The 22,867-nt window shown below is 44.1% G+C and overlaps 1 protein-coding gene across 3 annotated transcripts in view; it reads right to left on the bottom strand.

The window, feature by feature from the left end:
• Positions 1 to 1,221: 1,221 nt before the first annotated feature.
• Positions 1,222 to 22,867, bottom strand: part of RANBP17 (RAN binding protein 17) — a 318,451-nt gene continuing 296,805 nt past the window's right edge. For all 3 annotated transcript variants that reach the window (XM_082622432.1, XM_082622433.1, XM_082622434.1), the window contains 3 exons: positions 5,965 to 6,063; positions 3,940 to 4,067; positions 1,222 to 1,923 (listed from right to left, as the gene is read on the bottom strand). In XM_082622432.1, coding sequence (XP_082478558.1) covers positions 1,827 to 1,923; positions 3,940 to 4,067; positions 5,965 to 6,063 — 324 coding nt within the window. In that variant the 3' untranslated portion in view covers positions 1,222 to 1,826. The remainder of the gene's footprint in view (positions 1,924 to 3,939; positions 4,068 to 5,964; positions 6,064 to 22,867) is intronic.

Below are 22,867 nucleotides of genomic sequence, written 5' to 3'. Positions count from 1 at the left end.
GACCTCTGGCGACGTGGTCAAGAAAAGCAGGTACACATGGTGATTTTCTTGTGAGCGTTTTAATGCAAATAAGACAGTGCTTTCAGGTCTTGGACCTTTTCATTATTTATTTATTTATTTATTTTGGCCACGCCACGTGGCTTGCAGGATCTTAGTTCCCTGACCAGGGGTTGAAGCCAGGCCGTGGCAGTGAAAGCCCGGAATCCTAACCACTAGGCCACCAGGGAACTCCCAGGTCTTGGACCTTTTTCAAAAAAAAAAACAAAAACAAAAACCAAACAAACCAAAAAACAGTGTCAGAAGGGGACAGGTCTTCTATGAAGGATTTTTTGGGGATGAGTAGTGTACAGTAATAAGCCCATGAGAAAGAGGAAATTCTCAAGTCAGGCTTCTCTAAACAGTTGAGGTTTTATGAAGTTCAGAATTTGCCTTCTTGTGGAAAATTATTTATCCCACTGCTAATGAAACATAGTGTAAGTCTGAGGCTTTATTCTCCATTAGATACCAGAAGTAACCCTACCTAGAACACACTTTTCCCTGATTTCCTGGGTTCACACATGGAAGACAAACATTTTGAGATAAACTTGGGTGACTTTGCTTTTCTGTGACAAGCCTGTTGTAAAACTCAGCTATCAAGAAAGTTTTCAAGAAATACTAGTCTGAGAAATGAGATTTTAACAGGAGCTTGTAGATTGACTTCTTCTTCAACAGTAAGACCAACCTTTCATGTCTTATCAGAAATAAAGGGAACAATATTTACTACAAGCCTGAGCCATGAAGACGGAGCAGTGAGATACCAAAGCCATCTGACAGTGGCCATCTCAAATTAATAGCCTAGTTCCAGTCCCTCACAAACTGTAAAGGCTTCCTCCTTGTCCTGGGCTTGGGATGAGCTGCAGTCCCCACAGTAGTAAGAGTGTTTGTGGAAGGATGAAAACCAGCTGATCCTCATCCTCTGAAAATCTATACTTTAGCACCTAGAACTGTTTTGGGTGGCCCAAGAAGGCAGAGCGGCTTTGAATCTGTATTTTGACTGGACACCCTCGGCGTCTCTTAAAAATTAAGTGGCGGCCGGCCTGGGCGCTGGTAGCACCCAGAGCTACTTGCTGGGGCTACCTACTCCTTCTGAAGAACTGTCTCTGCAGGCAGTAATTGCACAGCTTAATTCTTCTAGACTAAACCACTTCAGATTTATGCCAGTGAAGAGCAAACGTTGTTTCTAAGTCATTTAATTGTGTTACTGTCTCTGAACTTTATCAGACGCTGCTGAGGCAGAGAGAGAGGGCTGTGTGCAGTCCTGTGGGATGCTCTGGAGAGCTCCCAGGCTCGTTCTAAATGCCCATAGCTCAGAGTCCCCAGTGCTGCTTTTTCCAGACTCATAACAAACTACTAATTTAACAGGTTCAAATGGTATATTTGTCTCAATCCGGGATCTATGTTGAAGGCTGCATCTCTCACAAATTCACAACCTTGACTGCAGAACCATTCACTAGTACACACTTAGGCGTAAACCTGGTTTATTATATTCTTTGGTTAAATATCGTCTCTACACCCTTTCAGAGCATTATAAGAACAAAGATAAATGATATCTTATAGAAAGACTGAAAACACGTCTTTTGCTTTTTCAGCGCAAAGACTGAGTTTACATCGTGCGCTATTATAAATTCTTATAATTAGGCCAGGCTTATAAAAAGGTAGGACTTCTGTTGCTGTTGCTTGTTTGTTTTGAAAAATAGATTCCCCTGGGCTAGCCAACATCACTGTCCTGGGATCCAGACCCACAAGTCTCTTGATAAAAGCTGCTCGGCACACGGTCAGAAGTCGGGTCAGCTCATCATGTCCAGACTGCACGGTTCGGTGCTGCCATCACTGCGCAGGGCCTCTGTCACATCTCTTCTGAAGACCGAGAGGTTCTGGGTGAACCTGTGGAAAGGGTAAGAAAGGGCTGAGGGCAGTGGCAAGGCTGAGGCTGCGTGAAGCTCTGGTGGCGGAGTCCAGGACCCTGGAGACGGCCTAGGTGCTGGCTGAGCTCCTTCCTCCCATTTCATCGACCACTGCCGCTCTGTCAGCAGCGTGCCCTCCTCCTTCCCCTCCCGGAAAACAAGGGTTACCAGCAAATACACCCTGACCATTTCGAGGGGTGTGTTCTGTGGTTATACTATTTAAAAATTATTTTTAAATGTCAAATTACATTATAGATGGTAAGGAATACAAAGAAAAGAACAAAAGCTTATGTGCCTGGCACTGGTTGAGTTTACATATGAATCCATTTAATCATCACAAGTCTTCTCCAAAGTAGGTGTCAGTATCCTCATTTGCAGATAAGGAAACCAAACTAAGTGCTTCAAAAAGACGGGGCACTGGGTAAGACTACCTGGGTTCAAATCCTGGCTCCATCACTTCTAAGCTGGGTGATCTCTTGTCTTGGTGCCCCACACGAGTAGCTAGCTTACGGGACTGTGGGAAGTGAGAATTTACTGAGTCAAGTGAGACGATGCCTGTAAGTGCTCAACATCCTGCCTGGCACATGGAAAACACCCAGTCCTTGCTAGCTGGTACTCTCACTAAACGAGGAGCTTGTCTGACACCGTTTCACAGAGCGGCTCAGGAGGCAGTACTCAAATTCCCAAGCCTCAGGTGAAGCAATTTCCCCCCGAGGCATGTAGGGAAGGGTCCCCTCTTCCTTCACGAAGTCTCTTCTCCTGCTAGCCCTAGAGGCTGCCCCTTTTTGCCTGATAGAGGATCTTGGCTCAGAACAAGCAGCCAAGGGAACCTGTCTGCAGAGCCCATCCGACTTGGCCCTGTATGACCAGAGCCCAGGTTTTGGCTTGTGGCTGTCGGGATGATTAATAATAGGCATTTCAAATGGCACAGTGTTTGAATGCTACCACTTCTATTAAAGGATGAGACAAGTATTTTTTTTTTTTCTGAAAACATTTTCTCTCTCCATCCTTCATTATGTCTGTCTCTTCCACTAGAAGCTCCGTGAGGGCAAAAACCTGGAACAATTAGTTCCTCAGTGGTAACCCCAGTGCCCGGCACATAGCAGATTCTTAATAAAATTTTATGAACTAAATGAATGAATGAATGAATGAATTCAGGCATAGGTGATAAGTTTGGGTTCCTCATCAAGATCTCACTGGCAACTTACCTGTCTCTGTTCTTGCAAAACCAACCACTTGTAAAGGTCAGACAGAGGAAGGAACTACCTACTGTGCATCCTAAGTCCTGGGTACCATGTTTACTATATTCTGTCATTTAAAGGTCACAATCAATTACCATCATGTCTGTTTTACTGGTGAGAAAACTGAGGATCAGAGAACTTGACTGCCTTACTCACTGCCACACAGCCTATACAGGGCAGGGATAAAATTTAAATTGGAGTCTGTCTGACCTCAAAGCCTATGCCTGTTCAAATGCCAGGAGGCCTTTCTTTGTCCTTCATAGCAGATCTAAACTTTCCTTCTTTTAACCTTTTCAATTAGTTATTTTTTTCTCTCTCTCTCATGTTGGATTATAAACTGCTTAAGGGCAAAGGCTGCATTTTATTCATCTCTGCATCCTCTATAGCAGGGGTCCCCAACCCCTGGGCCGCGGGCAACTGAAGCTTCGTCTGCCGATTCCCATCGCTCATCCCCATTATCCCCGTTGCTCGCATTACCGCCTGAACCACACACCCCCCGCCCCGCCCCCCGGAAAAATTGTCTTCCACGAAACTGGTCCCTGGTGCCAAAAAGGTTGGGGACCGCTGCTCTACAGTGCCTAGTGTGATGCTTGGAAGAAAGCAACTACCCAGTCATATTTACTGGATGGAACTAAATTGAGTCTAGGATTACAAGGTGTAATAGAAAAGCCACATCAGTATGTGTGCGCTGTGTTAAGCGCAATCCCGGAACGTCCACCTACCCCAGAGATGCTAAACTATGGGGCGCTGCTTACCTGTCTCTGTTCTTGACAGATAGGTTCTGCTCCACTCCTTCCATTAGGTTCCTGAAGCACTGGGCAAGGACCTCCTGCCTGGGGAGAGGTTGGCTGTTTATCAGACTTGCCCTCAGTCCGCTGAAATACTGTTGGGAGACAGAACAAGTGTCAGAACTCTGGCTCCAAACCGGGGCCTGAGGAGAGCTGTAGGGGAGCGCTAGACCACCTCCAAAGTGCTCAGGGCTCCTCCCTCTCAAAGGGGCTTTGGTCCAGGTCCCCTCTGAACTTCAAGCCTTTAGAGAAAACCAAAGCAACAGAGACATTCCTGAGTATAAACTGTATTATCCCTTCTCATAAGAATCTCTTCCTATAGTTGCTTTGTTGTCACGGAACAATTTAGGCTGATGGAGTCCTCACCTCCTCTGTGGGGGACCAAGCACATAAAGGTCTTCCTGAGCCTCATCAACAATAATCACAGAAAGGCTGAAAGAGGAAGGACCTCTTAGGCTGAGGGGAAGAAATGAACTAAAAATGCCCAAGGAGCACTTTGGGCGACCAAGTCCAGGGTCCCTCCTCAGGCCTCTTCGTCTTCGGTGGCTTCAGTGAACTACCCCTCAAATGACCCCAGGCTTTGTTCCAAGTCCTTGTCCTCCTGAGTTAGGATGGGTCTGTTCTACTGAGGTGGGGCACTACAGGGACTTGCTTAGTTCTGGGAGAGCTTTCTGGCACCAAGAAAAACACCTGTCACACCTGGTCACAAAGACCTGCACAGCCCTTTCTTCTCTGCTGATGTCTGTGGGCTTTTACACACACAAACTCTTATGCTAAAAGCAGCTCCTAATCATTGGAAACAGCCTAATTTCAGCACAAAGACAACATTTTGCCAGTCGTGTTTATCCTTCCAAGCCCAAACAGCATGATATTTAATTTCCATCATACATTTAAACAGCTCACATCAAAAACACACGTAATTAATATGTAGTCAGACTAATACTTAAATACTATATATCAGAGGCATTACACTTAAACCACAATGTCTTCCCGAACAAGACTGGGAATGCACAAAACTACTTATTTTTCCCTTTTATAATGATGCAGTGACTCACACCAAATAGAAAATTATTAGTTTTTCATCCCAAACCATGAAATATTGCCTCCATCAGTAAAGTATAATATTGTGATGTCATAAGCTTTTTCTAAACACTGAATTTGCCCTTATTCCCTCTCAATCATTTTAAAAGAACTGCTCTCTTTTATAGAGCTTGGATTTAAATCACAATAACACTGAGGGAAGATGAATGACAGTGCTATTGAATGTGGCTAAAATTGGATACTTCAGCACAGGTGAATGATGAGACAGCTCTTCTCTTTTTGATATATTTTCTTCTTCTATTAGTTTCCTTCCAAGGCTGGGATTTCAGTTTGAATTTTAATGTATGCGGCTGCCTCTACTCTCACTGTCTTTTTCCCCAGTACTCTCTTATTGTATAGACAATTCATTCTCCTGAGCAGTAATGTACTGTTCCTACTGACTGCTGGGGAGACAGGGGTGGGTTCAAGGGGAACCTGGAGAACTTGGGAGGCAGCCCAGAGTGGTGCGTGCACTTAAGGACTGGAGACTCGTGCTCCGGATGAAGGGCGCGGCCTCTGTGTTTGGCCCTGAGGGGCTACTGCTACCACTGAGGGCAGTGGGGATCCCACAGAGGAAAGGAGGCCTAGGAAGGGGCAAAAAGGGTTGTTGCCCACAATCTCCTGGAACACGGAAGTGAGTGAGGGTGAGCTGGAAGCACTGCTGAGCAAACCACCTGTCCAGTGCAGGGCTCCAGGTGCCAGAAAAGCTAGTGTGAGGCCTCTACTTAACTGAAGGAGATCTGAGGCCTCTGGGGAAGGGCCTTCTGGGGGAAGACGGCCTTGTCCCGCGTGCTCAAGGTCCCAGCTCAAGCTCGGTTGGCTTCCCTGTCTTTGTCACAGCTTGGCCTGGTGTACAGCTGCTCCCTCTTCCCAGTGGCCGCCCCCTGTGGACCTTCCTGCAACCGCACTCACCTTCTCGTTGAGCAGGATGAGCCCCAGGAGAGGCCTGGATACTGACCACTGGTTCCGACAGTCTTCAAAGACAATGGTATTCATGAGGACAGACATCATCTAGAAGACAGAGTCACATGAAGGCACTGATGCCCTGGCTCAGAGTTCCCCCCAAACCCAGGCCTTCTATGTGCTCACCTTCTATCCTCACATCTTGCCACCAGACATGAACGTGCTTCCTGGACAAACAAACAGCTTTGACTCTGGAAGCCTATGATGCTGCTGTAGGAACTCTTGGCAAAGACTCTCAGCTCCCTGAGGAAGAGTTCCCACCACCAAAACCTTTGGTGAGAACCTTCTGGGTGGGCAGGAGTCAGAGGCCACAGAGCCAAGAGGATCAGTCCCTGCCTCTCAACCCTGATGTGCTTTCCTCTATACTAGGTCACCAGGCAAAAGCCCAGCTCACCTTTCTTTCTGCCTCTCATTTCACCAAAGACGTCATGCTATGGAGGGGCAATATCTCTCCACGACTCCTCTCAGACAAGAGGGAGAAATGGGGCACGTGCCAGGTACTGCTGGAAGTCACGTTTCCTGCTGGCTCAGGCTGTTAAAGTCTTCTCATTCATTCGTCATACACTAATTCACGTATCTACTCACTTCACTCCTACATTTCATACTCATCCATTTGCTTAGGTTCCAATTCTGCAAGACACCTGGGAGGCGGTAAGAGAACACAGGCGTCTACCACAACCTCCATCCTTGAGGAGCTAAAAACTCCCTGGGGCAGACTACTCAGCACAGAGGTAACAGCCACTGGGCTGGGCTAAGTTGCTGTGGGCACGCAGTGGAAAGAGGGGTGCTTCTGGGTCCCTGAGGATCAGGGACGGCTCCACAGAGAAAGTCACGTTTACGGAGTTCACCCTAACTGTGTTCTAAGCAGAGACAGTGGCAAAAAAGGAGGTTGGGAAAGAACACAGTGGGTTCTACAGTGGCGAGGGATGCAGTGTGGCAGAAGGGAGGCGGGCCAGCAGCAAGACCCCAGTGTAGGCTGGAAGACCGCCATGAAGAATCTGGCAGTGGGAGCCAAGGATGGGTTTGCAGCAAAAGAGAGACATGCTCAGATGTGTACTTAAGACAGCTCTCTCTGGGGACATTTGGAACGTGTACTGTGCAGGGGACAGTCAAAGAGGGAGACCAGAGATGAGGCTGCTGCAACAGTCCAGGCAAAGAGCAGTGAAGCCAGCTGTGGCCATCCATATGGAGCTGATGCTACAGTTTCTGCTTCTTGGACTCTTTACCTCCCATGTCTAGCCCTTCCTGTTTTCACCGCTTCAGAGCTCCTTTCCTCAAAGGAGGGCAGGGGAAAATGGCAATTATGTGGCAAAGTCTACTACACACACCACCCTGACTAGGCTTTGGTGACATTTGGCTTTGTCCTCTGGCATTTTTTTTTTAAATTTTATTTATTTATTTATTTTTGGCTGCATTGGGGCCCCGTTGCTGAGTGCGGGCTCTCTCTAGCTGTGGCAAGCAGGGGCCACTCCTCGTTGTGGTGCGTGAGCTTCTCATTGCTGTGGCCTCTCCCACTGCAGAGCATGGGCTCTAGGCACGTGGGCTTCAGTAGTGGTGGTTTGTGGGCTCTAGAGTGCAGGCTCAGCAGCCGTGGCACACGGGCCCAGCTGCTCCGCGGCATGTGGGATCCTCCTGGACCAGGGCTCGAACCCATGTCCCCTGCACTGGCAGGCGGACTCCCAACCACTACGCCACCAGGGAAGCCCCTCCTCTGGCATTTTTGCAATCCAATTTACCCTGTGTTCTCAGGCAAGTCACTGAGCCTTTCTCTCTGTGTCTCAGTTTCATTAGCTATAAAGAGGGAAATGATAACCCAGTACAAGGAAGCTCAGAGAATCAAATGAGACGGTGGATATAAAAAGTGCTTCAAAAAGTGTTATAAACATTTAAGGTATATAAAAGCAACAGTAATACGCTTAAACATCTGCCATTTCACACATCATCATCATCCTAACAGTTAGGCTGGTTGCAAATGAAATCTGCCAATACACATTTACTGTATGTCCAGTGTCTCTGGGGAGAAACTAGGTCTTAAGCCTGGCATGTTGAACATCATTTGCAGATCACATGTTTCCATGTACAATTTAACAAGCCACCCAAAGTCATAGAGCCACAAATTAAATTAGTCTGACAAGCAAAACTAACAGATCCATGGAGACAGCCTAAAATATTATGGGTTTCACAATCTGAAGGCAGAATGGATATTTTAATGGAAAAGATTAAAGTTAGAGGCACCAAAGTCCTCCACTAACTGACAAAGCATGCTGAAGTGATGTGCCAATTACTTTATACGGTTCTCTCGTGGATTCATTTGTCTGAATGCATGTATTTATGTCTGTAATAAGTAAGGGGGTGTTTGAATAAAATACTTTTCTAAAAATAAAGTTGGCTAAAATGGATGATTTTTTTTTTTCTCTTTTACTCTTTGGGAGAAATGGAAATTCGTGAGCAAATCCGTTCAAAGGGTATTGACGTGGCAACTCATTTCCAGAGTTCTTATTTCTAATACTCCTAGAGGATATGGGGAAACAGTTCAATCAGTGTGGCAAGTCCCTTTGGAGAAAGTCCCCCCCATATGGAAGAATACTGGGTGAAATGCCTAAGTACAGAATCCTGTTGCAGGTAAAGTGAAATCTCTGGTGGTTACCGATGCGAACAAGTCAAGACTGAAAGGAGAGAGCCCTTGGCAACTCTGCAGTGGCCCACCCCAGCCTGCACTGAGTCACAAAGCGCCATCAGTGTTCAGCATAAGGAATGCTGCATGAGTGGGGCCCCTACTTCCCCAACCTCTGCTCACTTCCTGCACTGTTACAGGCATGGCTGGAATGGCCATTTCAAATTTGCCCAACCCGGGCTACAGTTTCCAGAGCCTATGTCCAAAAAACACGCACATTACCCACTGTATTATCCTAGGCAGTTATTCTGCCCAGCCAGGGAATGGACCACCTGGGAAGGGGAGGCTTAGTCTACTGAGGAAAACCAGACACCACACTGTCCCAGGTGGTGCTTCCTTGTTCTCCTTCCTCCTTCCCAAAGGGCTTTGGCATGAGTTTGTAGAAAATTTCTCTCAGTGAAGCAAAACCAACATGGTTGGTTGGAGCCAGTCAGAACTAAGGCCAAATCTGGCCCTGCCACTTATGTACCCTGGGATGCCGGGCAAGTTGTTTTACTACTCTGAGCCTTTATTTCTTTACATATAAAATGAAGGATTATGGCAACGACTTTGAAGGGCTGCTGTGAGGATTGACTTCTTCCCCAGGCACTCAGATTGTTATTAGCGTTCCTTTACTCCAACTATGGCTACCCTGCCTGATCTGGCCCAGTGGAATCTCTTGGCTCCAGGAAGCACCCCATTTCATGTCTTGCTTATGGACAGATAAACGAGATTATATTCTCACTATCAGTTACCCTCATCGGGAGTTGCAATAAGCAAACAAACAAGCAAAAAAACCCTAAAATAGAAAACAGTCCAAAAATCAGTCCTATTTGGTCTGGCACATGTATTAGTATGGATTTTGAATGACAGTGTTTCTGTTGTTCTGAAATCTTGTAATCTTCTAAATAAAACATGAAGCTATGCTACAAATATCTGATCTGGAAAAATAAGACAAAGCAATGCTGTGCTACACGGATCTCTGTTCGCTCCTGGGCTCCTCTCCTATGTTTCTACCCTAAAATGGCATGTAAAGCACAAGCACCAAGCACAGTGGACCTTCCGACTCAAATGTGCTGGGTCACTCCTCCCCTACAGCAAGGTGGTAACTACATGCTCTCACTTCAGAGGCTTCCTGTTCTATCTTCTGCCTATGTAGCATAAGCAAACATGTGGTTTGTGCTGGATGCTTTACTGCTACACGGTGAGTATGTACTCTTTCTAAGGAGGCTGGAGGCTCAATGGGTCTAGAAGCTGAGCGGAGAAGGATGGCTGGAGAGGTGTGGCTTGAGTGCGTACAGGGTGATGACTGCAATGGGGTGGGGTCGGGAGACTGGTCTGCAAACTTCTGCGGGGCTGGGACCATGGGGGACTTTTCTCTGTATCCCTAGTGCTTAGTATGGCATCTGGCACCTATCAGAGGCTCAGGAAATAGCTACTGGATGACAGAATGAATACATAAATGAAAAAATGAATGAATGGGAAAGGATGAGTGAAATATCAACTAAAGTATAAAGAGCTAAAGAGCCAAAAGGGGATTGTACAGAAAACAGAAGAAGTTCTGGCCTCAGTCTGTGGCTAAAACCTGAAATGGGTAAATATGTAAATTAATACATTGTTCATTTCCAAGGATCTTGCTTTTGTGTGCAGAGCCTGAGAACTCTTCTAAGCCACTGTTGCCTCTCTAGCCAGCAGCTGCCGGGAAGAGCTCTCTAGGGCCTTTCAGGTCACCAAGGCCAAAGGCTGAGGCACCATCTTTTCTAATGACAAGCACGTCCACGTAAGAGTAAGCTGTGCCTGATGAGTTTTCTCACTGCTCAGCAGGAAAAGATACGTTTACCGAGAGCCCTTGGGTGCTCAGCACTCTGTTAGGCACACTGTAACTCTCAGCTAACCCTGAGGTAGATATTATCCCCGTTTCATAGACTAAGGATCTGAAGTCCTGAGCAGGTCAGTCACCTGCTCAAGGCATCACAGCTATCAGCTACCACGATGTGAAGTGGAACCAGGACATGTGCACAGGTCCGCTGAGTCCGGAGGCTGCTGCCTGCCACCCTCAGGCTGCCTGAGGGTGAGGACCAGGACTGCCGCGGTGGTGGTCGCGGCAGTGTGTCTGGCCCCCACTGTAGACTTCTAGCGGATTCATGGTGTGAAAGGAAAGGCTCATTTCTGGGCCTGGCTCACTCTTCCACCTTCAGTGAGCCTCCCAGCTATGCTGCCCGTGTGTGTTTCCTCTGTTTGGCCACTCTGCCACCTGATCAAGAGTCGGGCAGCTACTGAAATCCCTGTGGTTGGAATCTAGGGCAGAGGTTCCTGGTGAGTTTGCAGCAGACCTTCTTGCCTCCCACCTACAGCTTTTATAAACTTGGTTGACATATTTTCAGCCTCTCAAGATGAACAGCAGTAGACATAATTAATAGATTGTCTCTGGAACATGGTCCACTGAACCACTGGTTTCCCTCCCACCAAAAGTATATGGCAGGGCCTCCCTGGTGGCGCAGTGGTTGGGAGTCCGCCTGCCGATGCAGGGGATACGGGTTCGTGCCCCGGTCTGGGAGGATCCCATATGCCGCGGAGCGGCTGGGCCCGTGAGCCATGGCCGCTGGGCCTGCGCATCCGGAGCCTGTGCTCCGCAACGGGAGAGGCCACAACAGTGAGAGGCCCGCATACCGCAAAAAAAAAAAAAAAAAAAAAAAAAAAGTATATGGCAATTTAAATTAACATCATAGAAAACATTAGTAAATTAAGCTAATTTTCTTCGAGTTACAATACTCCCTATAAAGTGAGCACTTTTCATTGTTAATGTTCTTCGAACATATTGATTAATAAAACTAAAAAATATTCCACAAAGTCTAAGAAATAGGTGAAAAAAATTCAAACTCCTCCCTCCTGCTCCCCATCTGATTCAGAAAGACAAAACTGAACCTGAAGTGACGATATGAACTCTGATCTATGGGGATCAAATCCTTAACATATTTAGGGAACTTCAGCTCTTCCCTCTCTATCCTGGCCTCTTTGCTCAGGGCTGAATGACCTTTTAGTTACACTGCAACTTTGCTTCCTGTTGACCAGGGAAATGGAAAATGGGAAGGGGGCAAGAGTAGTCTGTCTTCTCCACAAGGTGGTAGAAGGAGGGGCTGAGAAGGAGGCTTTGGTTTATATAAAAGAAGGATGGGCCAAAGAAGAGATGAGAGACCAAAGACAAAGCGTCCCTGTACCTAGATCCAGACAAAGGTGGGGAGAGGAGGACAAAGCAAGGATGATCAGGGCTGTGCCCAAGCGGGTGTGTCTTCGGAATGGGGTGCCTTAATCTGCTTGGGCCCTTAAGGAGAAGAGGGGGTCGGATACACAATTATACGTACTGCTGACCAAGCTAGATTGCCTTTGATTTTGATGCAATGAGTTGCTGATGTTTTGAGAACAACCGACAGAAGCACCAAACACTTGAGAGATGCTTCTGAGCCTCAAGAATCCTCTGGCACCTGCAACTGGCTTTTCAGAAGGCCAGTTAGGAGAGGAGGAGGAAGGCTGGCCCTAGCAACGGCAATAAAAACAACAAAACAAAAACGATAGTGTAGTAGAACCTGAAAAAGCAGAGAAACCTTCTACCCATCTCCACAGCAATTTCTCCAGAGCCCCATGCCCTGGTTGAAGACCTACGATCTGGAAGAATCTGAATGCTGCCAAAGGAGGAGAAGCTTCCAGATTTTCAGTGCTGGTGGAAGTGAGCGAGTTGCTGTCATTATCAAGCGCTGTTCTTAGGCTACGTGCATAGCAGATATTGAAATGTGATCCTCCTCAAATTAGATACTGGTCATCTTTAGGGAAAAGGAATCAATTGTTTCTTTGTCTGCTGTCTAGCAACGTGATATTAGTGGAATGTTATGAAAAATGAAAGTAATGGACAAATAAGCAAATATTTTTCTGCCTGGACTAAGCCCCACCACCTAAGTTATATTAAATCTTTTAATATCTGTACATATTAAGCACATTCCTAAGTTCTCATAGTGTCTTTGCAGACTCATAACAGAAGCAACTATTTAGCACTTTAAATGAAAAAAAAAAATCAAATGAAATGCATGAGGTGAGCCTCTTTTTAGAAGAAACAAGATTGCAATCAATTACAGGTGACCTATTCTCCTCTGAAAAATCATTTGGGAGTCCTGCCTCTTGGCCTTTGTACAATGCTAAGTTTGCTTAAAAAAAAAAAAAAAAGGCAAAAAAAACTTCTTACCAATAAAGGTACTGCAGGACTGGTTAACTCAGCTGGCTTTGGCCATATATTAGCATTGCACGGTTCCACATCTAAACTAAGAGCAGCCTCCTCTTCCACCCACTCCTTACAAAAAGTTAAGGGAGAAAAACTTTTCCTCCAAGTGATAAATTGCCTAGAATATTTAAAAACCCTTCCATCCACTGTAAAATCTAAGGAAATACACAACCTAGTTTTGCTGTTGTTTCAATTTTCTCCATTACCAACATTACCCCTAGTTCTCAAAACATTCATTTTAATCATAGTTTATTGGGGAAAGAATTACCTGCCAGTCTCATAGCTTATAATAAAGAAGATAAAGTTGGAATGAAAATTCAGAATTAATTAATTGAGAGTACTGCATGTGATGTGTCTATTCTGAATGTTACAGTGCACATCACAATGAAAACAGTTTTATTTTCCATGGTTGAAATAAATTACAATAAATAATTCATTTCAATGGCAGAGATGTACTGGAAAGCAGTAGCAACAAAATTGACTGCACTACACTGTGAGTCTCATTCTTGAATCTTCATTATCCACTTGAAACTTTTTACGAGTAGTAACTCATATTTCAAGTGGCTGCAGATCTCATAAAGCGGCTTGCTGCATTAAAAGAAAACCAGAAAACCTGGGGCACTGGGAGGCTAAAGGATTTGCCACTCAGCACTATTTGGGAAACTCTTTCTCACTCTTTGGCCAACATCAAACAGATCAGTATTCCATTTGATGTAAAAATTAAGCATCCCTTGTCAAAAACATTATCTAAATTTCCTCTAGGTAGGAATGTTGGGAAAATTTGTATGTAAAGGAATGGCTTTCAACTCCAAAGCCATTTTCCTCCCATTTTTTTCAAGTGACACTGTTATTTCTAGTTCATGGTATACTGCCCAAATGACTGCCATACAATCAGGTTCTAGAACCTCAAATGTCCTACACTAGCCTCTGGGGGTCCCCAAATTAGAAAACGTGTGTAAGCTCAAGAGAGACTAACAAAGGCATATATGCTACGTTTTCTGTCTAAAAAAATCAGCCTATCCACACAGGGTAGCTAATATTTAACTTGACTCTTAAAAGACACATATAGCGTCACTGGGAAAGGATACATTAGGAAGAGAAAATAAAATGAGAAAAGGCACAGGGGACAGGGCTTGGCATATGTGAGGAATAATCAGCCTCTGTATAGGAGGCTTTTGAGAGAGACCTTCTTTTGAGTGGAAAGGAGTAGAACTGAGGGTGAGGAGAAGACCGGGCTGAGTCCGGGCTATAAAAGGTCTGTCATGTCAGGCTGCATGCAGAAATGAGTTCGGGCCAGTACACAAAGGGTAGCCTTCAAAGGACTTCGGAATAATGATGAGATCTGTGATTCGGAACAAAACTTACGGGAATCTGCAGAACGGCAATGACGGGTAGGTACTAGAGGCAAGGCAACATGTTTAGATACTACTGCACAAGTCCAGAGGAGAAACGATGAGGGCCTCCGCAAGGCTGTGGTAGCAGAGGCAGAGAGAAATGGTCAGAATCCTTGACCGCGTATCCCATCTTCTTCCCAGTTAAAGAAATCTGTCGAAGAACGACAACCTGATACTGAAGTTACAGGTAAATTCAGAGCTTTAAGAGCATGGCCTCAACTTCAAGACTGCCAGTGAGAGAAGGGGCTGGATGCGAGGCGAGCCCAGCAGCGCTGCACGTGGTGGAGGGCGGCTGCCGTCTAGCAGGCCCACAGTAGGCTCGGGGGATAAGGAGCAGTGAAATGAACCCCACCCAGTGTACACGTACATGCATGACAGAGACGACTACAAGCACATGTTTATATTAAATATTCAGTGATAAAGTAAACTCTAACTGAGGCCATTCAAAATCAAGGAAGGGAGCGGGAAACAGCATGCTACTTTACTGAACAGTCATCACAACATTTTGCAATGAGTATCATATTTCACAACAGAACAACATAAGGCGTAATGGCACGGGGGCATCTCATGCGGTCCTCAGAGCAGAGTGCAATGAATATTGTATTTCATAATAAACATATTATCCTTACAGTAGGAGGTTCAAAGTTTCATTGCCTATCATCTGTCACTATATTCTCCCTGACTTCCCGAAGGGATTTGGTTAGATGGACCTAAAAATCTTCATAACCAACAGAGGAGGATTACTTTACTCATCATGTTCGAAGGATTTTGTGTGAGGAGAAAAAAATATTTTTTGGAAAATTCACTCGGCCCTCAGAAGCACTTTCCATTAAGATCAGTCTCGAGTTTAACGTTTAAACCACAGAGGATGGCACGCTGCCTTTCAGATTTGAGCGTTTTTATTTATAGTTGTCTAAATGGCATAGAGAGTGCTGGCCAAGCAGTTGGGGAGATGATTCAAAGATGTTACTGAGATTTGGAAGCTCTTTCACCCTAATAATTACATAGGGAGCCTAAGGAATGGTAGTGACTGAAGGTGCTGGGAACAGAACCTCGTTCCTTGATTTATTCAGACTTTACTGCCAGGCTCTGTGTTAGACCCTGAGGACATACCAATGAATGAGGCACAGTCCCAGCCTTCAAAGAACTCAAGTAGGGGAGGCAGTACACTGTTTACATGACAACACACTCTAGCAAGTGCCACAAACAGAAGCCTGCACAGGAGGCTGTGAGAGACCCCAAGAGGCTGACTAACTCTGTCTAGGGGTGGGGGACAGGCAGGGAAGGCTTCACAGGTGACCCCTGGATCTGTTGCAGAGAACAAGCAAAGTCTGACAGGTAGGTAGTAGGGTAGGAAAAGGAGCAAGCAGCTGCCAAGGTTTGGAGAAGTGTCTGGGGAATGACGAGCAGCTCTGTGGGACCTGAGAGGGTGCGTGGGGAGCGGTGGTGGCAGAGGAGGCTGATTAGGTAGGCAGAGGCCCCGTCTTGTGAAGGGCCTACTACTGCGTGCTAGAGAATGTGGGCTTTATCTTGGAGGAAATGGGGTACCATTTTAGTTGGATGACTTCTTTTGGGCAGTGGCGTGGAAGGGCGAACGACTGGTATAACCATTCTCCACAGGGTCTGACCCTTTAGGAGGCTGAGCCATCTGAGTTCTCCCAAGAAGATGCACCTTTTTTCCTGTTTCTAGGATTCGGAGGCCGCAGACGCAGGTTTCTTGCTTGGCTCCTGTGCCTCAGTCAGGTCATATCTCGGGCCCTGTCTTGCTGGCTCTGTTGCCAGTACCCTGAGAAATGGCACTGCCATTACTTCCCTTGGCCCACAGCACGTAACTTAATAGTGTCCCCTGTCAGGAATAGTTCTCTTTGTCAGGAAGCTTTTTATTGATGTTCAACCTTCATTGTCCCTTTCTTAATATTATCCCATTACACCAATACTCCATTGTGCCATGCTAAGTAATTCCCTTTCCTCCTTGGCGTTTACATCTTCCAAGTATTTATAGACTTATCAAATGCCCCATTTAGTTGTCACTTAGGCAGGCTATACATATTTAGCTTCTTTAATCTGCCCCATAAGCCAGCCCTTCCATTCTCCTAAATCACTTGAGTTACTTTTCTCCAGGTTTCTGTCAATTTGTTTCCAGCCTCTCAGTAATGCAGGGGGCTCAGGAGAAAGATGGGGTTGGGGAGGGAGGGCTTGCTCCTTCTGTGGGATAAGAAGAGGCCATCATTTGCTGAGGGTGGAACTTCTCCCTTAAAGTACAGATTCCAAAACAGGCCAGGCCGCTAGAGAAGCTCTAAAGCCCTCTTGTTATCTACTTGTTTCACCTGCACACATTTCAAGTCAATAATATTCTAATTTCAACTCTTACGTGCTAGATGCACACACGCAACACATCTGTGATGAGTACCTACTATGTGTCAGGTACTGTGCTAGGGACTTCTCCTTCCTTCTTTTCTCCCTCCCTCTTCATTTCTTAGACTTATTCTTTGCTCAAAGAATTACTGAACTCCTACTATGTGTCAGGCACTGTGGTATAGAATTGAATAAAATGTGGTCCCTGTGGCCTAAAAGAGCTCATGCAGCCTAAGTATTTATTAATCTCTTACTGCGCACCCATCAAGTTGTTTCCTTCCAATCTTAAGGGTCTCAGAGAAATCATCCCTAAATGCACTTAACTCTAATTGACGCTTTTAGTTCCCTGAGTGGAACTTCTTTGTTCCATCTAAAATGAGACTCCACATTAAGGATGGGGATTAACACAGAGCTCTTGCTTAGTGTTTTCTTTCTGGTGGGTCTCTTTGGGGCCTAAGAGATTTCTCTTCAGGCCTTGAGCTTCCCATTGCTCCTTCTTAGCATTCTATGTTCACATGACCTCAACTAAACATGCACTTGAATGTTTCTCTTTTCCATGATACCGATGTTCCAAGTTATGGGGTAACCGGCTGAGGGAGGGATGGAATGGGAGACATGTAGGTCTTGGCTAGTCTTGGGGAGTCTGGGCATGAGACCACAGGAGGGAGTAGTTCAGCCACCTGATCCCAGGGGCCAGTTCAAGTAAGGTAAAGAACTCCACCTGTTGAAGGGCTGCTATCCTCAAAGAGGTGAGGTAACTATTCCAAGGACACAGGAAGTAGCATAACTGGATGTCAAAACCAGGTATGTTGACTGTAAAATCTGTCAGCTCTGATTGTTGTAAAGTACAAAGTCCTCCACAGATAGAGAAGTTGCAATTAAACAACTATGAAAGGAGGATAGAATTTCATCCGTCTGAAAGCATTTACGTCTGTATTTTCCTAAGCACGACAAGGGATACAGAATCAACACGCAAGAGTTCTTCTGGGTTGCAAAGCATACAAAGCAGCATTAACTCACGAAAGGTCAGAGGATGAGGGAACCTTTACCTTGTTCTTCAAGTAGTGATGAGACTGCAACCAAATAAGAAGTCTTCCTTAACACACTATATAAGCTCACAGCTGCACGAATGGCTACTGCTAGTTAAAATTTCCAAGGGTCAAGACAAATGAATATGAAGGTGGAAGTCACATCTCCGGTACATTAATATACTTCGGGAAAACTTCACATAATTTACCCTTCAAGTACTATGTGAAAAATCAGTAATAACTGCGAAATGAATAAATCATGCCATCATTAAACCAACCCTCACTTTATCCTGTGCCATTCTTTCAAGAAACTCAAAGAGCTTCTTATACCATCCACAGTGCCCCTAAGAGAAATGAAGGCAGGGGAACCCTGTCATTTATCTTGCTGTCTCCCTTGAATAGGGATGAACGGATAAGAAGAAATGCCAGGAAGGAAGGGGAGGGTAAGGCCCTGGGAAGCCTTGGTACGGTAAAATCTAGAGACAAGAAAGCCTTAGTTAGAGTCTAGGCACTGCTATTTAGTGGCTCTGTGTCTTTGGGCAAGTTATTTCGCCCCTCTGAACCTCTGCGTACTTTACCCATACAGGTACTGTGGGATTAAATGTGTTGATGTTCCCATACTCTCAAGTTAAAACAATATCCACATTGGCCCTGTCTACCCATCAGGGTTGTTGTGAGAGTCAGAAGAGACCTAAGGCATGAAGACATTATACAAATGGGAAGAGCTATGGCGTTTATCTTCATTCTTGCCACGGCAAGGCAATGCCTGGAGTATGCGGAAGAATAAGTGAGAAAAAGTCAGTTTGGGCCCAAGAATAAAATCACACCATGCCCCATCCAGTCCAGTGAGTGAGTGTGGTATTAAGAATGCTTGTCACAGAAAGAACTCTAAGAAAGGCAGAACACATGGATGGGACCAGGTAGACATAAGTAATCTGGCTGAAGTCATGGCAAAATCAAATCGTCTTGTGAAATGAAGTCTTGGGCCTGCGATTTCCTGGACAGGATACTTTTCTCACATTTATAATTATGAACAGCAGGGACATGGACAAGGACAGGGACATTAAAAAGTGGTAGCTGCATACTGTTTTTCAAAGTGAAGGTTACTTTTACACATTTATTGAATACCTTCTCTCGGCTAGGTGAGTCTATACTCATTGGTTCACTTTGTCCTCACAACTTCCCTGAGTGAAGAATCCTTTGGCTATGAGGACAGCAACTATCACAGACAAAACTTAGGCCTAAAAGGGGTGACATCAGGATCCCTACACTAGGCAGCATGGTCAGGCCTCTCAAGGGCTTAGAACCAGGGACAAGAACGGTGGTGGGATCCTTCTCAGTCTCTCTCTGTGGGCCTGCCTGGGCTCTCGAGATCCTTTTAGCACGTCTGCTGCTCTTTTCTCTCGTTGCAGACTGGCTACTTCTCTGAGCATATGGCAGGGAATGGCTGCCCCGTGGCTCTTGATTTTTCAAGTCTTCAATTCAGATGAGGCTGACCAGTATCTTTTAAATGCTAGTTTCTAAATCCAGGGAAGAAAAGCCAGCTTAGGTCAAGTGTTTACCTCTTGTCCAATCAGTTCTCAAAGAAAGGGGCCCCTGGCTCAATCAAGGATTTATGAATGAATGAATGGTATGTGTCTCCCCTTGCTTATCCTCCATCCCTCTCAATCCTGTTTCTAGCCCATTTAAAAGTTGTACTGTATTTTGGTTAAGAGCATGGGTTCTGCTACTTATTAGCTGTATGGTATTGGGTGAGTTACTATCTTATTAGAGCTGCAATTACAGTATTTTGATCATAAAATGGAGATAAAAATATCTGCCCCACAGAGTAGTGAGACTTAAATAGAAATATATATATATGTACACACACACACTGGAATATACGTCTGTGTACATATATATAAAGCACTGAGCACACAAGCCTAGCATATAATAATTATTTCTACTTCTTTTTCATCATTACCATTCATCATCAAAATTCTGTTTGAACCTGAGATCGCCATTTTATAGTGACTTCTTAGGTCCTAGCAACCCTACAGTAAACAAGGCTTCTGTTACAGGAGGGAGGAAAAGTCTAGATCTTTAAGAAGGAGGTGTAAAGGTTCTTCCACTTTGGAGTGTAAGGGTGTGGAAATACTCCTAACCCAATCTTTTCTGGTCAAAGTAGTTTGCTCCTTTGTGACACCCATGCAAGTTTAGGATCCTTCTGGTGAGCCCTGGGCTGGCTTGGATGTGACACAGGAAGATGATCTCAGGTGTCATCTTCACATGTCACAGAAACACTGCTCAGAGTAGAAAGACTGAACTTGTGTTAAAACTTGGGAGTGCAAATGAAATCCCAAATGCCTTCCATTTGTGAAATATGGATAAATGCTTCTACCTATGCTGTGTTAGCATGAAAAAGGCAGATGTCATCTGCTATGCTTTTTCTGAGAATTCTTTAAAGAGCAAAAACAAAAATCACTGAGAGTCAGCAGAAAAAAAATCGTCCTTTTAGAAGACAGATTGTTAAACACGTTCCCAGAGTTGGTGTCAGTATTTTATCTATGGATTAGAAATTTTCCTTGCAGAAGCTTTAAAAAAGAACGCATGTAAGTGAACTCTTTTTACCCTTAATTTATAATGATAGCTAACTGTGCCAATCACTATTAATGAAGAGGCTAAAAACCATCTTGTTTGCCATTTGCCATACCGGGTGAGAGACTGTTATAAAGCACGCCTAATTATCATTGGGCTAAACCTGTGTAAAACCGTGCGTTTTTTCCTTATGAAGTGCTCTTTATCTGCTTTACATGAGTATGAAGGAAAAGGTATGGCTATTGTTTTTTACTACTCCTTTGCTATTCTGAGAACATTTGCTGCAGAGTAATAGCAAAACTGACTGTGCTAAACTGTAGATAAAAGAACAATGATGGACTGCAGTCACTTTAATTCATAAAGAAAACACTTGGAGCCCCTGGGAATGCCAAATCAAGCCACTGGCACCCAATGACTCTATGTTAAGTCGCAAACTACATCATATTTTTTAGTTTAAACACAAAGGCTAATGGACATCTAACTTATTTATTTCAAATTCTTCTTTATGAAGCCGGCTCTTTTTTTTTTTAGCTCCTTAGAAAACATTATAATTCCCCTATTCTATAAACACACAAATATAATTGTAAAATGACATCATTCTGTTTTCATTTAATTACCCCTGAAATGCTTTCTATTTAATATTCATTACTCAAAAGCTAATTTAAAAGAGAAAGAGATGCGACGTATTCAAAAAGATGTACTGTCATTCATAGCAATAGTTATCTAATATACAGAAGTTAATAAAGCAGATTAATCTACAAGTCCCTTTAAGCCATTCTTGAGTTTTGAACAACTGCCTCTTTGACCTTTCACCTTCATGCTGTGCACCAGCAGCAGGTGCCAGCTGTACAGAAATTATGGCTGTGCATTTGAACGCAAAATCTTTTCTTATTTTGCTTCTGACCAGCAGCTGACCCTGTAGGAGTGATTGTTTCTGGTGCCGGCCTAAAGGCTACATAAACCAGTAGCAGATAAACAAAAGGCTACATATACCAGCTGCCTCGCCTAAGGGTACCATCCTAGGCTGACACCTCCACTCTTTCTCCAGCGTCCCAAATTGCTCCTTGTTTGTTTCCATACATGCATTTCATCCTTGTTATTTTGTGTGAGGGGTGGGTATAGGAGAAAACCCCCAAAACAACAACAACAAAACCCATCCCTTCCCTCGAACTTGGCTTTTGAGTATTCCATGTCAAACTGTGCCATTATGATGTTAATCCAGGCCTGATTTAGCGACTTTAATAAGAGGCTAAATAAACCCTCTTATAATTAGATAATAAAATTTTATTATGTATTTTAATATTAAAAGTCTTAAAATCAAACTCTTCAAATCATATACCGGTACAGAACTAAGGTACTTAAATATCACAGCCCCAGAAAATGGGAGCCTGAAAAAGCAAATTGTGGCTAATTCTTCATTCTCAGAAATGTAAACATGGAATTCCTATGTGGTAGCAGTGAAAGCTCCAACACTCTTAATTATGTGCAGGGAAGAATGAATCTATTCAAGTATGAAGCACACTGTACCATTTCCAGCAACAGCATGAGATGGTTTTGACAGTTATTTCTTGGATACAAATTACACAAGTATAAAAACAATCCCCATAATGATTAAATGCAGTTATGTACGTAGGAGAATACCAGTGCAAATGGTAACATATTTAAATGGTTTTCCTTCATTAAAAAAATTATATATGATATTAAACCATCAATCACTGCTGAGGCACAGGAGTTTAAATGTATTGTCACCGGTTGAAATAAATGACTTGGAGACTAAAATCTGGCTCACTCAATATGGTGTCTTTGCTGTTGCTTAGTCACCTAACTCTCTGCTGGTTTGGGCTACATCTGGTGGATTCCATCCCTTTCAATTAATAAGGCAAGTTACGCTATCAATGGATTACATCTTTAAACTGTGCTTAGAGGTAGAAAAACACATGTCCCTATGGAAAAAACAAACAAACAAACAAACAGACAAAAAAAAAACCACCCCACCACAAACCTTCTCTTCTCTGTTCTGTTAACCATTTGAAACAATTTTTGAAGTACTTATTTCTTTCTTCATCCATGTTTAGAATAAAATTTTCTTATGGAATTTCAGCAGGGTTATTATATAGTATATGATGATATAATCTTATCTTGGCATTATCATTTATTTTATTATGTATTAGTCTATGACCATGTTAGATTTGATACCTAAAGTCACTACCTGTAGATTGCACTTTTAAAAATTAATTTTTTTGGTTTGTTTTGCAGACATTCATTGACCATCACAAGGTTTCAGGCTCTGCTAGGTGCTGGGACAAGTATCAAGATGGAGGTGACCTTTGGGGAAAAAAAGTTACTGTGTAAAGATAGGTGATAGGGTTATAACACTAATTTGATGATTTATAAATCAAGAATAGGTTTCTTTCTAAAAGGGTTTTGTTTTAAAATACCATTTATTGGTTACAGTTGAAACAGTCATTCAACAAATATCTCTATAACAAAAATGAAATCAAAATGGCAAAGATATGGAATATAACAAAGGATTTGGATAAGAATCATCCTTCTAAAGATGGACAAATGATTTTAT

Source organism: Mesoplodon mirus (genome assembly GCF_964341445.2).
Source record: "Mesoplodon mirus genome assembly, chromosome: 5".
NCBI lineage: Eukaryota > Metazoa > Chordata > Mammalia > Artiodactyla > Ziphiidae > Mesoplodon > Mesoplodon mirus.
Note: the sequence above shows the minus strand (reverse complement) of the source record. Positions and strands in the feature narration are given on the sequence as shown.